The 16,083-nt window shown below is 46.0% G+C and overlaps 1 protein-coding gene across 1 annotated transcript in view; it reads left to right on the plus strand.

The window, feature by feature from the left end:
- LOC109316504 (cytidine and dCMP deaminase domain-containing protein 1-like) overlaps positions 1 to 14,954 on the plus strand; it is a 28,803-nt gene extending 13,849 nt beyond the window's left edge. The window contains exons 7-11 of the mRNA XM_019544648.1: positions 10,285 to 10,321; positions 10,991 to 11,038; positions 11,470 to 11,588; positions 12,470 to 12,580; positions 14,015 to 14,954. Coding sequence (XP_019400193.1) covers positions 10,285 to 10,321; positions 10,991 to 11,038; positions 11,470 to 11,588; positions 12,470 to 12,565 — 300 coding nt within the window. The 3' untranslated portion in view covers positions 12,566 to 12,580; positions 14,015 to 14,954. The remainder of the gene's footprint in view (positions 1 to 10,284; positions 10,322 to 10,990; positions 11,039 to 11,469; positions 11,589 to 12,469; positions 12,581 to 14,014) is intronic.
- Positions 14,955 to 16,083: the final 1,129 nt, after the last annotated feature.

Raw genomic sequence — 16,083 nt, forward strand, 5'->3', positions numbered from 1 at the left:
TTGCCCTTGCTTTTCCTCCGGCTCCCCACATATCTAAAAAAGGACTTTTTATTGTCCTTGATACTTGTAGCTAGTTGGAGTTCAGTTGCAGCCTTGGCTTTCTTGGTTTGCTTCCTGCAGGTCTGGACCAGTGCAGAATATTCCTCCTTGGCGCTGGATCCAGTCCTCCATCCTTTGTAGGTCTTTCTTTTTAGATGCAGGAGGTCCGCTAGTTCCTTGCAGAGCCAAAGGGGATGCTGTGTCCTTTTGCTGCCTTTCTTCTGAGATGGAATAGACTTAGCTTGTGCACCGAGGATCGCTCCCTTGAGGAGCAACCATTCTTCCTGAGCTCCCCTCCCCTTAGGGTTGTGGTCCCTTAGGGCCTTACCTACAAGCCTCCTGAGCTTGTCAAAGTCAGCTTTCCTGAAGTCTAGGACTTCTGTATTGCTGACTGACTTGCCAGCTTTACGTCAGATGGCGAAGGTGATCAGCTCATGGTCACTGTCACCCAGCTTCCCATCGATCATTAGGTGGCTGATTAGGTTGTCCTGAGTTGCCAGTACCTGGTCGAGCAGCGCTTTATCTCTCATTGGTCCGTAGACCTCTTGTGTCAGATAGATGTCATCCACACATGTGAAGAAGCTTTGCGACTGTTTGGATTTGGCCGAACGCTCTTGCCACAAGATGTCTGGGTAGTTGAAGTCTCCCATGACAACCATGGACCTGGAGCAAGCAGCCTCAGCCAATTCCCTGCTGAACTCCTGGTCAAACTCTTGACTTTGGGTGGGAGGTCTGTAGTAGACTCCTACCATTGTTTCCACTGTGCCATGTTCACCATGGATTTTAACCCAGACCGTCCACCCTAGTTGCCAATGTCGGCTTGCAGGGATTCATAGCTCTCCTTGACATAGAGAGCTACGCCCCCTCCCCTTTTGTCTACTCGATCTCTCCTGTACAGGGTATAGCCGTTTATACCAGTGGTCCAGTCATGGGTGGAGTGCCACCAGGTCTCGTTATCCCTATGACACGGTAATTTTTTGCGTTAAGCAAGAGGACAAGTTCCTCCTGTTTATTCCCCAAGCTCCTGGCATTTATGTACAGGCAGGCAAGTGTCCCCTTGGGGGTTCCTACCTTGCCCACAGATTGTACCAGGGCTGGGGCAGGGGTGGGCTCCCTTAAATGCCTTGGCCTGCTGGCTTTGCAAGGGTTGCTCAGCAGGTCAGCAATGGCAGTAGTCCCCGCCATCCCCCGGCGGGCTTAGTTTAAAGCCCGGTGGAGCAGGTTAGCCAGTCTGGCTGAGAAGAGCCTCCTCCCCAGCAGAGAGAGGTGGAGGCCATCCCTTTCCAGCAGTTCACTACCTCGCTTACCAAAGAACAGACTGTGGTCATGGAAGACAAAGCCTTCCCAATGACACCAGTGCCGCAGTCTTTGGTTCACTACCTGGATCCTCCTTTCCCTCCTCAACCCATAGCCTGAGACTGGGAGGATCAAAAAAAACACCACCTGTGCCCCCAGACCCTTTAGCTCCGCTCCCAAATCCCTGTAGCGCCTCATGACCTGACTGGGAGCGCGCCGAGCCATGACATTGGTGCCCACATAGATAAGGAGCATGGGATAGTGGTCAGTGGGCTGGAGGAATTTAGGGATCTTCTCCGCAATGTCTCGGATGCAGGCTTCTGGGAAGCAGCAGACTTCCCAGGCTAAGGAGTCGGAGTGGCAGATTGCCCCCTCAGTCCCCCTCAGGATGGGGTCTCCCACGACAAACACTTTGCATTTTGTATTGGGGAGAGCAGTGGCAGTAGCTACAGTAGTGCCTGTGTTGCCTGCAGGAGCTGGCAACTCAGCAGGCTCTGCTGGGGCTGCAAGAGGTTCGTACCTGTTGCATAGCTCCAGCAGGGCAGGGGCCTTGGTGCGGCGGGCTTTAGGGTCATTGACCACCTTCGTCCAACTCCTGGGCTGGACAGTAAGGGAGGTCCATGAGTCCTCCCTTGACCTGGAGGGAGACCGTGGTATACCCTCCGCCTCCCAGGGGAAAAAGGCCTGGCAGTAGGAGTCAATCTCCTGCTCGCAGTCCCTGATGGCACGCAGTCTCTGGACTGTGGCCTGGAGCTCCTCCAGCTGGTGCACCAGAGACCCCAGTAGGGAGCAGACCCCACAAGGGAAGGTGGCCATGCTCCCAGAGCTTGAAAAAGCGACAGGCAGCCCCTGCAGCCAAGAGCAAGGGGCTCTGTCTGCGTGGAGCCTGGAACCAGGGGCTCCATCTGGGTGGAGGCCTCTGAGATGCCAGAAGCCGGGGGCTGCAGAGCCTGAGGGGACCCTCAGGGTGCGGCGTGTGCCCATCCGTGTCATGCTGCTAGTGGGCGGACTACAGTTGGGACTGGCTTCCCTAGGGCAGGGGCACACAGGCAGGGCCGTGGGCCCTCCTGCTCGCCCTCCTGCGCAAACTCTGTGTTAAGTCATGTGCTGGACAGACAAGCGCGCCTGTTTGTGCGGCCTGTTCACGAGGCTCCGGTCATGTGGCTCCCTGTGGGGCTGGGCGAAGTAGGGGCCTGGGCAGGACAAGACCCTCCTCGGCTCCGGCTTAGCCGCCTCCATGTGGCTAGGCTGGGGCTAGTCCCTCCCACCAGGGGCCCTGCTTACCTCTGGCTGCTGCTGGGGATCAGGAGGGGTGCTCTGTGGCAGTTGGGGGTCACTGAGGCCTTTGGGGGAGTGGGGGCACACCAGGCTTGCACCCGTATGTCTCGTGCCACTCCTGGATTCTGTCGGGTTTTTTTTTCCTTTGGCGGGTCGAAGGAGGTGGCTTCATTGCTGCTGGCTGATGCTGCTGGCCCCAACCCCATGGTACAGGTTGGGACTGGCGCACATAACCCCAGCCTAGGCCTGACCCACCTGATGCCTGTTCTGGACCTGCCATGACCAGTGCAGACTAGCTCTGGAGCAGCTGGGACCTGGTTGCACAGCTCTGACCCTGGCCTGCCCCACACCTACTCTGGACTGCCTGCCCATGATGAGCAGCTGGGCAGAAGCTGCTGCTGGGCATGGGGGAAAAGTGTTCCCTCTCCCCCTCACGGCTGCCAGACATTTCTTGTTGCAGCCACCTGGAGCCCATGCCCAGGCTGCCCTGAGGATCCTGTCCACTGCTGTCGCCAACACCTCTGGGCTGCCCAGTGGGGCAGAAGTGGCAGTGGAGAAGAGCCACGGGGCAGCCCAGTGTAGGCTCTGGGTGGCTGCAACAAGAAGGGCCAAGCATTGGTGAGGAGGATCCAGCCACTTTTCCCTCACACCGAGCAGCAGCTTTTGCCCAGTCACCACTGCTGTTGCTCAGCTTGGGCAGACTGGTCTGGAGCAGGTGCAGGGTGGCCCGGCTGGTCCAGAGCTGGTCCACTATGGCTGGGGCAAATCTGGAGAGGGTGTGGGATGGGCCAAGGCTAGGGTTGTGTGCTTAACTGCTGCTAGGTGTTGGTGGTGGGTAGGAGCAACAGGGTGCATGGTCTCCTGGCTGTTGCAAGGGGAAAGGGATGATGCTGACCAGCCCCTGATAGTTCCCCAGAACTGTATGTAGCCCGGGGTCCAAATAATTGCCCGCCCCTTCTCTGGAGTCAGATAACCCAGTTGACATGGCTGGCCCAGTGGAATTGATGCTGGATGATCATTGCCTTGATGCTTGCAGTATTTGCTTGTGGGAGGATGCTAACGTTGTTGCATCTGCCTACCCACTGGATTCAAAGGATCTTCAAATCATTGATGGTATTTCTCCAGTGACTTGAAGTGTTTCTTGTATGTTATATACACTTCAGCTCTATACACTAAGGTGGGATCACAACAGCTTGATCAACCATGAACTTGGTTTGGAATCTAATGTCCTGATCTTCAACCACCCATTTCCTAAAGTGTGCAAATGCTGCAATTGCACATTTGAGGTGATATTGGATTTCTTCAATGTGAGCCTTCTGTGCAAGATGGCTTCCAAGGTATGGGAAATACTCAACATTCTCCAGTCTTACCATATATCTGAATGACCGGAGCTGGAGATTGCTCATTAAGAGCTTGCTGATGGAGGACCTTAGTCTTTTGAATGTTAAGCAACAGTCCCATTTTCTTGTGACACTCAGTAAAGACTAAAGACATCAACAATTGCCTGAGAGTCTGCTTCCGAGTGAGCACAGACTAGAGCATTATCAATGTACTGGAGCTCCATGATTGAAGTTGGGGTGGTCTTGGTTTTGGCTTGGAGTCAGCTGAGGTTAAAAAGATGACTCCAAGCTGTGACTACCATCCCTTTGGTAGTTTAGCTCCACTTTGACTGGAAGCTTGTTGATCGTCAGATGTAGCATTACAGTAAGGAATTTTGAGAAGAGTGGTGATGCAACCTTGCTTAACTCCCAGCTTAGCCTTAATGGGATCTGTGATAGATCCATTATTGAGAAGGACTGTTTGCATACTGTCATGAAGCAGTGAAAGAATGGTGACAAATTTTGGTGGGCATCCATACTTCAGAAGGATCCTCCATGGAGTCAAAGGTTTTTGTGAAGTCAAAGAATGCCATATAGAGAGGCTTATGTTGTTTCCAGCATTTTTTCTGCAGCTGGTGAGCAGTGAAGATAATATCAGTTGTGCTTCTTGATGTCCTAAACCAGGAGTTGGCAAAGTTTTTGCGCAGACTGGCAAAAACACCCACAACATCTATTTGGAAAATGTTGGCATGCCAGGGGCAGATGATGGGGGAGCCATGAGGGGACTAATCCTTGTTGTGGCAGCACAGCCCAAGGTGCCTTCCCTGCCATCCATCCTGAGGTGCACATGCACCTGCCACCAGCATCGAGTCAGGCTGGGGCTCCGCAGAACCTGGTGCAGCTGCTTCCAGCTTCCCTGCCACCGGCTGCAAGCAGCCTGAGATCCATGGCAGATGGCAGGGGCCTGCCCAGGTCCCAGGCCAGCTGTGACAGGAGGCTAGGAGGTGCAAACAGCTGCGCCATGTCCGCAGAGTCCTGGCCCAGCTCGTTGCTGGTGGTGGGTGCACATGCACCTTGGGGTGGATGGTGGAGAAGGGGCTTGGGCTGTACTGCCACAACAAGGATTGGGCCCCTCATGTCTCCCCCACCATCCGCCCCAAGTGCACCTGCTGCCAGCAACAGGCTATGTTGGGGCTCCATGGATCCTAGTGCAGGTGCTTGCAGTTTCCTGGCTGCTTGCCACAGCTGGCCTAGGCTCTGGGCAGGTCCCTGCCACTTGCCACGGATCCCAGGCTGCTCACAGCAGGTGGAAGGGAGGCTGCAAGCACCTGCAGTGGGGTTGCTGACCCCTGCCCTAAACCTGTACTGAGATTCTAGGAGAAACTTTTCAGCAAGTGGAAGGAGATAGTTCAGGAGGGTTCTTGCAATGATCTATCCTGTGGTGGACAGCAAATCAATCCCTCTGTAGTTTCCACAGTCGGACTTGTGTCCTTTCTTGAAGATTGTCATAATCTTGGCATCTCTGAGGTCATCTGTGATTTTCTCATTATTCCAGATCTTTAAGATGGGGGCATGGAGCTGTGATGTGAGCTCCTTTCCCCCCTGCCTGTGGATTTTGGCATGGATTCAGTCAGCTCCAGATCCCACCATCTGTTCTTCATAACACAGGTCCTCCTTTAGGTTGCTTTGCCTTGTTGGTTATTCAGTTTCTTTTGCTTGGAGTTAAGGTCATTCTGCCTAGCACAAAAGGCCTAGTGCTTGCGGTCGATCAACTCTTGTATCTCCCAGTCATTCTCATCAAACCAGTCTTGATGTTTCCTGGTAAAGTTTCTCTTTGCAGGTGCTGATGAAGGTGGACTTGAAGGCACCTCAAGCGGTGCTGACATTCTCCCATTGCTGTTTGGAATTTGCCAGTTTTTCATTGAGGCACTGGTGGAAGATATCTTGCTTGATTGGGTCCGTGAGTCCTTCAACATTGACCTTTTGTTGATATTGCTTCTGCTGCAGCCATTGTTAGGGAGCCAATTTGAATTACATAACTGAGCAAATGAGTCAGTGATCGGTTCAGCAATCGTCAGCTCCTAGCGTAGCTCAGGTGATGCAGACATCTTTGTAATCAATGACACAATCAGTGAGGTGCCAGTGCTTAGATTGTAGGTGTTGCCATGATGTCTTGTGCCTATTTTTCTGGTAGAGCAAGGTGTTGATGATGGTGAGTTCGTGTTCTGCGCATTTGGTCAAAAGAAACATTTGACCAAAGTATGAATTTTGTTCATTTAACCATAGGAGTAAAGCATTTCAGAGAAAAGGACTATAAAGCAGCAAATGGTCTATATCGGGGTGGACAATTATTTGGGCCCAAGGGCCACATGTGCTGTTTTGGGTAGCTGTTGCAGGCTGGGTCAGTAGTGCCCCACTCCTGCCCCAGCACAACGCCCCTGTGACAGGTACACTTTCCATAGGGAGAGCTTGGTGCAGGGAGTGGATTGAAGCTCTGCCCTGTCTGGCCCCACATTGTCATAGCCGCATGATCCTGGGCCTTGACGCAGCTGCCTGCCTGCCTGCCTGCATACCCTGCCTGTGTGGCTCCCTGGAGCTGCATCTGGGGCTGAGGTCTTGGGGCAGTGACAGTGCAGGGCTTGGGCAGAGCTGGAAGCTACTGTTGGGCCTTGCTGGGGGCAGGAGCACCCACAAGGGGAAGAGGAGGGCTGCGAGCCCCATGGAGGAGGCTCAGGAATCACTTAGCCTCCTTTCCCCCTCCCCTTATCCATCCTCTCCCTCAGTCCGGGATACTCAACCTGCGGGCAAAGGAGGGAGGGGGTAGACTTGGTAGTTTCTCTATGCCCTGCCACTTGCAGTGGCCACGACCAGGCCTGGGTTGGGGGAGGCAGGCAGTGCTGGGGCACTCCCATCCTGTGTCAGCCCACTGCTTGCCCTGGGATGCTTGTGAAGTAGAGGCAGCCCCAGCCCCACAGGCTTGGCGTGGGGTGGAGTGGCACGGAGCAGAGTGACGTGGGGGCAACAGCAGTAGCAGGAGTCGAGGGACCCACCACAAGCCAGGCAAAGTTACTCCATGGGCCGGATCTGGCCTGTGGGCCATATTTTGCTCACCCTTAGTCTACATACATGTCTGTTTAGCTAGACTCACGCTCTTGGTCAGGACCTGATAGGTCCTGCTTCTCCCCTTACTTCAGGTGTTTGGTTCATTTTTTAGTCCAGCATAATTCCTGTTCTCCTGTTCACACAGTCTTGCTGTCTTCCTGACCCCTTTTGCACTGTTGTGACAAAGTAAGGCTAGTGAGCTTAGTAAGGGGTAAAACATCAAACCAAATGGCTCTTGTACTGTACCTTGTGTCTTGGTAAATGGGTGGTTGTTTGAAATGGTAGTATTTTTTCTTGCCTTTGCACAGACAGCATCTTCTTGAATTATTACCATATATTTGAATACTGTTGCAATAATTAAAAAAATAGAGAGAGCATATAATATTCATAAAGAGTCACTAGCAACTCCAAGTCCATCACATTGTGAAACCAAGAAACAGCTTAATTGTAGCTGCAAAAATATTTTCTGAGTAATTTTTTATATTTGGATCAATCAGACCAAATTTAATGTGGGGCTTCATATTGGGCCCACACTAGATTGGGCCTTATCCCTGCTTGCAGGCTTGATGTGGGTGCATGGGGGCTGGGCAGAGGCAGCACAGGGATGATCCAAGCACATATGGGCCAAAAGGAGGCAGTTGTGGGGCCCGATCCCAGATGGGGAGCTGAGGAGGCAGCATGGGGCCTGATTTAGCTGTGAACCAACCTCATGCTACTCACCTAGCCCATAAGGCCCAAAAGTTGAGCACCACTGGTATAAAGCTATCAGTGCAAGGAAACTGATGGTTCCCACTCTCCGTTTCAATCTTGGTGATCCATCTTTCCCCTCATTTCCTTAAAAAAAATTCCTTCTGCTTTTTAAAATGGCTTTCAAAGGCTGTCATGATAAATTTCACAAGTTATGCATCTCTCAGAGAACTGCATCCTGGAGATGGATGGCATTTGACATTTTTACTGGTAATACATAGTAGAGAACCTTATTAGGTGGGGAGCTGGAAGCAAGAGCTGTCTGAAGAGTGTGGGGAGTTTCATTTGGATATTTAATCAAAGGCACTGGTGCATTTATTACTGTGTGCAGTCTTTGAATATTAATGGATCTCATCCTATACTATGGAGGTTAGTGGAAGCTTTGACATTAACTCTGGTGTTCATACTGCTAAGATTTGGGTATGCAATATGGTTTGGTTTTAGGGAGGATTTTTTTTTAGCCAAAATCATTACATTCAAATAAAAATACTAACATATCATTAAAGTTGAAGTTCTATACACTCAGAAATCAGAAAATTCCCTCATATTGAAATCCTATGAAATTACTGCAGGTCCTTTTTATGACTTCACACCTAGCACAATCAAACCATAAAAATATGCTTTGCTTTAGGGTTTTCTTCTCTTTAGAAGGGGCAGGGTATGGGTGCAGGACCTATTGGAACCATACTTTTGAATTTCGTAATATTTGATGGAGGTGAAAGACCTCTTATGATCTTATATTAACAATGTTGGTTGTACTACATGATAAAGCACATTAGAATACTATTTAGTCATACGCTCATCTCCTACAAATAATTCTTCTGGGGGACTATGTGCATAATTCTATGCAGGATGGGGCCAGAAACACTCAGTGAGCACATCTATACATGCTATTAATGTGTCTGAATAAAATCTGATGCAGTTTTTGCCAGAGTCAGCTGCTTCCCAGGCACAGAATCTTCATATGCACCCAGGACCACAAAAATTTGAGCTGGGGTGGAGCAGCCCCGGGCTGGCAGGAGGCCTGTGGGGTCAACCCCAGGTTTTGGGTGATGGCGACAGGTGCTGGACAGGCTGGCTGTGGCACAAGGGTGCTACAGTGTGGAGCAAGCTGGCAGGCTGCCCCAGCACTGTAGCAACCTCGGGCCTCAGCCAGCCCTGGTCATAGTCTACATCTGAGTGCATATAATTACTCCACTGTAGGATAATACTTGTCCTGGACAGTACTATCCTACAGTGGAAGTAACTAGTTTACTGCACCCTAATATGGGTGCACGTGTAGACTGTGATGCTTTACTGTGGAGCTAATTCATCAACTCTGCAGAAAAGCTCACATGTAGATGCACCCACTGTAAACAAATATACCTAACATGCATTTAGACCTGTTTTCTCTGGGGGAAAAATGCAAATCACTGAATTAAAGTTTTTCTTTATTTGTTTTGTTTTCTGTGGGTGTATAAATGATTCTGAAGACTTATTTTTGAAGAATTAATGCACATGACTTTCTACCCTAGTTAGAGTTTATAAAAAATGATCTGATAGCTAAAACTCAAGTCAATACTGAGAGTTACTCTGATTCCCCAATGCACGATTAATTCAGAAGGTTATTTTAAATGTTCCTTTTATCAAGAGAAGCTATTCAGTAATACAGTCGGACCCCCAGTTACACGGTTTTGAGTTACACTGATTCACGTATACACACGTTGTGTAACGTGACCATGTTTCAACTTACACGATACCCTGCTTCACGTTTACACTGTTTGTGGTAGAGTGGTTGTTAGTCTGGAGTCTGCTTACATAACGTTAGCATCACTTGTCGTCTCGTCCAAGATTTTCCATCTTTTTGCTTATGTTAACCCCTGAATATTTGTGAAAATGGCGTCAAAGAAAGCCTTTGATGTTGTGCCCAAAAGTGCACGTAAGTCTATCATCCTGGCCCAGAAAATAGAAATCCTTGATAAATTAAGAGAAGGCAATAGTGCTGTGTTGATTGCTCACCAATACAGTTTAAGTGAATCAACTCTGTGTACCATTAAAGTGAAAAAAAATTAGAGACTGTGTGAAAACGACAACCCCTGTAAATTCGAGAGTGTCCTTGGTGACTAGAATTCCTCATTTAGATAAGGCTGGGAAGCTCCTTAATCTTTGGATCAATGAAATGACCAATACAAAAGGAGCAGTTGTCGACCGTGTGGCAATTAGGGCTAAAGCTTTATCTCTGTATGAGCACGTAGCCAGGAGTAAAGGTTTTAATAAGACTATTAATTCCATTATTCTGTGTTTAAATATCCTTTCATTATGAAATAATGTTATCAGATCTTGGTCCCAGGTCCCTATCCCCCTGTTTTCCATTGACTTAAAGCCTCAAGTTACACGGTTTCAACTTAAGTGTTTTTCAAGAATGTACCCTCCATGTAACTCGGGGTCTTACTGTATTTTTTTTTCAGTAGAAAAGTGATGTGTCCAATATTTTTCTTTAATTTATTGTATTTTTGTCTTTTAGGACCAAGCAAAAGAAGCAACTGAAGATCCAGCAAATAGTAAGTGTGTGGGGGGGAAATGGTGCTAGGATTTTTGCTTCCCCCAGGGCTGGGTGGCAGCCGATGAAGGATTTTGAGGGTTTAATTTATAGTAGGGATCCCACAATGGCTGTCAAGCAAAACTTAATTTCCTTTATGGAGCTTCACCTCTATGTCAGGAATATTGACTGATAAGTTATTAATGGTATGATAGTTTCTGTACCATTTTATAGAAGGAAAGTCCATCCAAGTCCAACAGCATATTGGACTCTTGTGGTTAAGACACAGCAGTTTTTTGTGCCAGCAACACACAAACTAGATCAAACCACCTTTGACCAGGTACCCGTTTATGGACATGTTGCTTGCGGGGGGTAGCCTTTGGCATGAGTCTATAGCAGGGCATGAACTCATGAATCTGGGGCTATAGAAAGACTCCTTAATCATTCTGCTGCACCACTTGCATTTTACTAAATTACTGTGTTTTTGAATGCTGCCTCAGTAAGCATGTTACTGTACTTCAGTACATTTACAAAGAGTATACTAGCTTAAAGAAGTACTTGAAATATAAATGTCAAGCTGGTCATGGACTCTGTGGCTTCAGACACTGGCATTGAACTGCCTTCTGTAGAACTGTTTTTCGTATAGATAATACTTGAACGTGTAACCAACATGTAAATTGTTTTACTCCAGGTGGAATACCACAGCTTGTGAAACCAAGAGGAGTCGTAGATCTGAGCAGTAAGTTATATTGATTTAAATCCTTCCCTTGAGATCTACTCGATATTGTTATGGCCTTAGGCTTAATTCAATAAGCAGTCTTGATCTGTGTGTGTAACCTTGTCCATTCTGACATCAGTCCGATATAAATGTATGTCAGTTTGAAAATGCACATTAATAATTTGAAGCACCTTATTATATCCATAGGAGTCCTTTGGAGATGATCCTGATGATGAAATATGTTAAGTCATGTTAAGATAAACCTGTATTTAAGAGCTTTCCCTTCCACAAACAAAAAGCCCTAATATAATTTTAATATGATTATAATCTATGTTACCCAGTTTTACTCTATTTACTTTTAGTAAAAAAAGGCATTTTCCTTTTAAAGGACAAGGGCAGTCGTGATTTCTGTTTAATTCTGTGTTTCATGAAACATTTTTTCTGTATTGAAGAGTGGTTTGAAATGGGTGAAGAGCCAAATAAAACAGAGGACACTGAAGAAACTTCAGTCTTAAGAGAGGAAGGAGAGAAGAAGGCTATAGTAGCAGAGGAAGAATTATCGTCTGGGAAAGTAAATACCTTTATTTTTAATAATGAAAAGGTTAAACTGGAAAATATGACAAAATAATTTTGCTCATCTTACTTGTATTTGTTTGATAATGGCTGTAAATACTTTGGGACTTTTTATAATGTATTTGTACCTGTCTACACAGTGGTATCCCAGTCCATCATTATGTGTTACTGCAACAACAGACAAGCAAAACAATTATAACAACAATAATGCAGAGAAGAAGACTAACTAAATGGACCTGAGAGTTACATAAAATTGTTCATACCAGAATTTTTCTTTAGTTTTAACTGATATTTTGAGATTGACATATTAATTTTAGTTTCTTTGGCTTTGATGTGATGTGCCTCTCAGACTCAGGTAAATACTAAGTCTAAAAGAGCTGTGGTGAAAAAAAGACGGAGGAGTCTAGAGTGGTATAGCCAAATACCTTGGGGTAGAGTAAGAAGGGAAAAGCTTGGAAATTGAAAGTCCTGTTAATTCCAAAGGCTGCTCTCAGAGGCAAGTTGTAGGGGTATAATGAGCCTGGAAGAAAGAACAAGCTTTTCTGGAAGAGTAAGTCTGAAAACTAATCACAGTAACAATATAACTGGCATTAGTGAGGTATGAAAAAGCTGACAGGCTGTTTCCACAGGAATTAGCAGGCAGAGTTTGGATTCAGTTACTATGTAAGAGAAGGAAATGTTTAATATTCAATGAGATGCAAGAACTGAAACTTAATCTAGTTCTTACGCACAAATAACGTGTTCTCCAACTCCTGTTTAACAGAGATACTTGTAGGTGAATGGTTCTATCGTTGTCAGTGAACAAGATGTTCAGCTGCTTCTGTTCAGATGTTCTTCATCATATTCTGTGACAAGTAGTAAAAGTTCATATTTTTGCAGGCCACTGTAAATTCCTCAGAAGCACCTGCCTTGCAAGGAGATGATTCTAATGTAACAGAAGGTGTCAGTGAAGAAACAAAGCCTCTGGTTTCTTAGATCGAATCATTGAAGGTATGTAGTATTGGCTAACTAACCTCCATTTCTGTTCAATTAGAAGAGTTTGATTTAGGAATCCTGCATTTCCTCAGTTACTAAGCAAGAAAATAAAGAAGTGCCACTTGCTGTATTTCCCTTCTCTCAGATAGGAAATACTTACTTGCTAACTGTTAGATCCTTAAATTTGTAGCCCTTCCAATTGAAGGAATTCATTATGTTGCTTCAGTTGAGTCAGTAATCTTATTACACTTCATCTCATGGATTTGGGAAGTAGCTACAGTCTTGAGTAGCTGTGAGGTATGAGCAACTTGGAGGAAGTCAGAAAGTGGTTGTGGTAGTCTTGTTGGCTGGAGCCATCTTGGACATAGGCAGGCAAGGTTCTTTGCATAAATGTGATCTCTTTTATTAGACCAACTAAATAGCTGGAAAAAGTTCTTTGCAAGCTTTTAGGCACAAACAGCTTTCACTGGGCATAGGGAGACGCTGCTGGTGTTGTGTGTTTTCCAAGGTAAAAAAGCACCTAATTTACAACAAGCAAGTCTGTGCAAATGCAAATGAGTGGAAGTTTGGAAGACAATGGGGGTTGGGGTAGTAAAACACTGCGGCAGGTTACCTTGAGAGGCTGTGGAATTTGCATCCTTGGAGATTAAGATCTGACTAGACAAAGCCTTGGCTGGGATGGTCTGGTCATGGAAAGTCCTGATTTGAGTAGGGGGTTGGACTAGATGACTTCCTGAAGTCCCTTCCAACCCTAATTTTCTATGGCTCTATGAGATAGGACGGGAGGAAGGGAGGGAAATGTGTCAAGGGATGCAAGTCACATTGGATTTATGATACATTACAACCTGCCTGACATCTGATATCCCAGGTAACCTGCCTCCGCTGACCACTTGCATTCCTTCACACATTTACCTCCCTTCCCCTCCCTCCTGTCTCCACCCATTGTCTTCCTAACTTCCATTCATTTGCATTTTCACAGACCTGCTTGTTGTAAATTAGTTTCTTTTCTACCTTGGAGAACACACAACACCAGCAGCATCTTCCTATACCTGATGAAGGGTGTTTGTGTCTGAAACCTTGCAAAGAACATTTTTCCAACTATTTAGTTGGTCTAATAAAAGATATCACATCTACCCAAATAACCTTGCCTGCTGTTGTGGTAGTCTTGCATGGGACAAACAGGAAACTAGGGCTAAAGTGACATGATGAAAGGATATTCTGTAAGGATATAATTGCTAGGAGCATAAGTACATAAACTAAAATGTATTAACACAGAAGTTGGATATTGCAGTCAGTTTAAAATAACAGTTGTAAGTAACTGAAATATTACTGAGGTGTTAATGATAGTATCAGCTACCTCCAATTAAACTCAATGATACAGTTAATAGCAAAGTTTCATCCAGGAATCTTGTTACTTACATGACTCATTTCTAAACTTTTTTGTAACAGTTTGCATCCCATAATGGAGAAGAGCCATGTGTGAATGCAGTAGAAGACAAAAGAATAAACATCTGAAATAATCAAAATCCTCATTTTCACTCAAATATTGGGATAATGAACTTGAAATGTCAGGGATTCTATGACTTGTTATAAATTTACTAAGTTTTATAGGTGTCTCTCTCCAGGAATTTTGGCAAAAAATGCAGAAAACATATGTCACATAGGGCAGGGAAAATTTATTTTTATTATTACACTAATGGATGGTGGTTTCAGATGACATTATGCAATCCCATTGTGCTAAGCACTTTACAAACACAGTGACAGTTTCTGTCCAGAAAAAGGCCACAGCTTATGAGCACCATCTTGCAGACACTTAGGGCATGTATAGAGAAACGTTTGTAACACAAAAAAATTGTAATAGCACATTACTTTGCAATGCTAACACCTGCATCCTCTCTCCTTTCTCTTATACCTTATTCTTTAGTGGAGTTCATATACCTCCTGAGATAGTAGTGTAGGATGGCATTAGCATCTTCATAAATGGTGATATTAAAGACTTCATGGTCATGGAGAACCAAATAAAGGTCAACCTAGCCAATTCAGAATAGCACATCCCTGAGATATTCTTTTTAGGTTGGTCCATTTTCCCTTTGGGTATTACACCTGGCCACATATGATTGTCAGTATGTTACTGTAGCACAAATTTGGGATTTTTGGAACACAGAGATGTGACAGTAGATTCCATACTAATTGTTTCCTATAACAAATACTCTGATCTAATGCATCAACCGCATGGTATAGAACTGTATTGTTCAGGATCATTATGGGCACAATAATCTCAAAACATAGAAGAGTAAAAGCCATAGACAAAGGGTCTACCTATTGGTTAACACTAAGTGTGTGTCTACATGAGTATGGATGTTTAGCTCCCTGGGGACAACTAGCAGCGGTGTGGTGCTGGCCCCAGCAGCCTTACCTGTGGTCCTGGGGCTGCAGCAGCAGTGATCCTGCTGCTTGGAGTCTGGTCAGCAGCTGGAGTGTGCCTCTGGCCAGCCAGGCTCTGGTTTTAAGCAACACATCCTCCCCCTGCAGGGCCACTCTGTTTTATAGTGTGGGGTTTTTTTTTACCTCTGGATATCCAGGGGCCAAAACCTCCCCCTGCGCTGCTCCCTTACAGCAGAGAGAACAGCTGAATGTGTGGTATGTGGCACTTCAGACTTGTCTGCAGTGCAACATACTGCATGGCTGTCCTCGTCTGAGTACAGCCTAAGGGTGCGGACAGAAGAGCAGCTCCCTGCTGTAACTCACAGTGCCTCGCATGCAGTGAGGGTTCTGATTTTTGTGGAATTGGGCCCTTTTAAAGCATTTTACAGCTGTGTACTTCATGGCTACACTTCATGACTACAGCTGTGGTCATGGCTATGGAGCGTTTCAAGGGGCCAGACTGGATGAAAACGTTCTTTTCTGTCTGTGCCTAGAATCAGTTAACCTGCTCCAAAATTAAGTTGGTGTACAGGAATATAAACCACTGGGTGGCAGTATAGCTGTTTTCTCCTCTTCAGGATGTATGTTATTCTCTGTTAAGTTTGTGGGACATATTTTGCTGCAGCATTTGAGTCTGTTTAGTTCTGTGGAATCATAATAAACAGGTATCCTGTATGATGTATTGTTGACTTCCTATTCACAAATCATGAAGGATCAGGTTGATTTTGTGGGGTAGCAAGTTAAACCTAGATGCTATTAAGTAACATGTAATTAGCTTCCTAAACCTAGATCTTTTGTACAGTTAATTGTACCTTTAACATTCCATATGGGATTTTCAAGAGCTGAAGGGAGCAAGGCATGCCATTTTCACTGAATTTCTTCTTTATCATCCTTGTTATCATCCATTTCTGATCGACTTCTCAGCATTGCTGCCTCCTACTCCAATTCCCTTCATGTTATCCTGCAACATCATTAGTATTTTAGACAGTATATGAAACTGCTGCCAAATATTTCCTTTCTTTCATATTGCTAAAAGTATTCATGTTGCAGATTCTGGATTATCTAAGCATGTTCTATCAATCACTAGCATGTGT

Source organism: Crocodylus porosus, unplaced genomic scaffold (genome assembly GCF_001723895.1).
Source record: "Crocodylus porosus isolate Cpor-Errol unplaced genomic scaffold, CroPor_comp1, whole genome shotgun sequence".
NCBI lineage: Eukaryota > Metazoa > Chordata > Crocodylia > Crocodylidae > Crocodylus > Crocodylus porosus.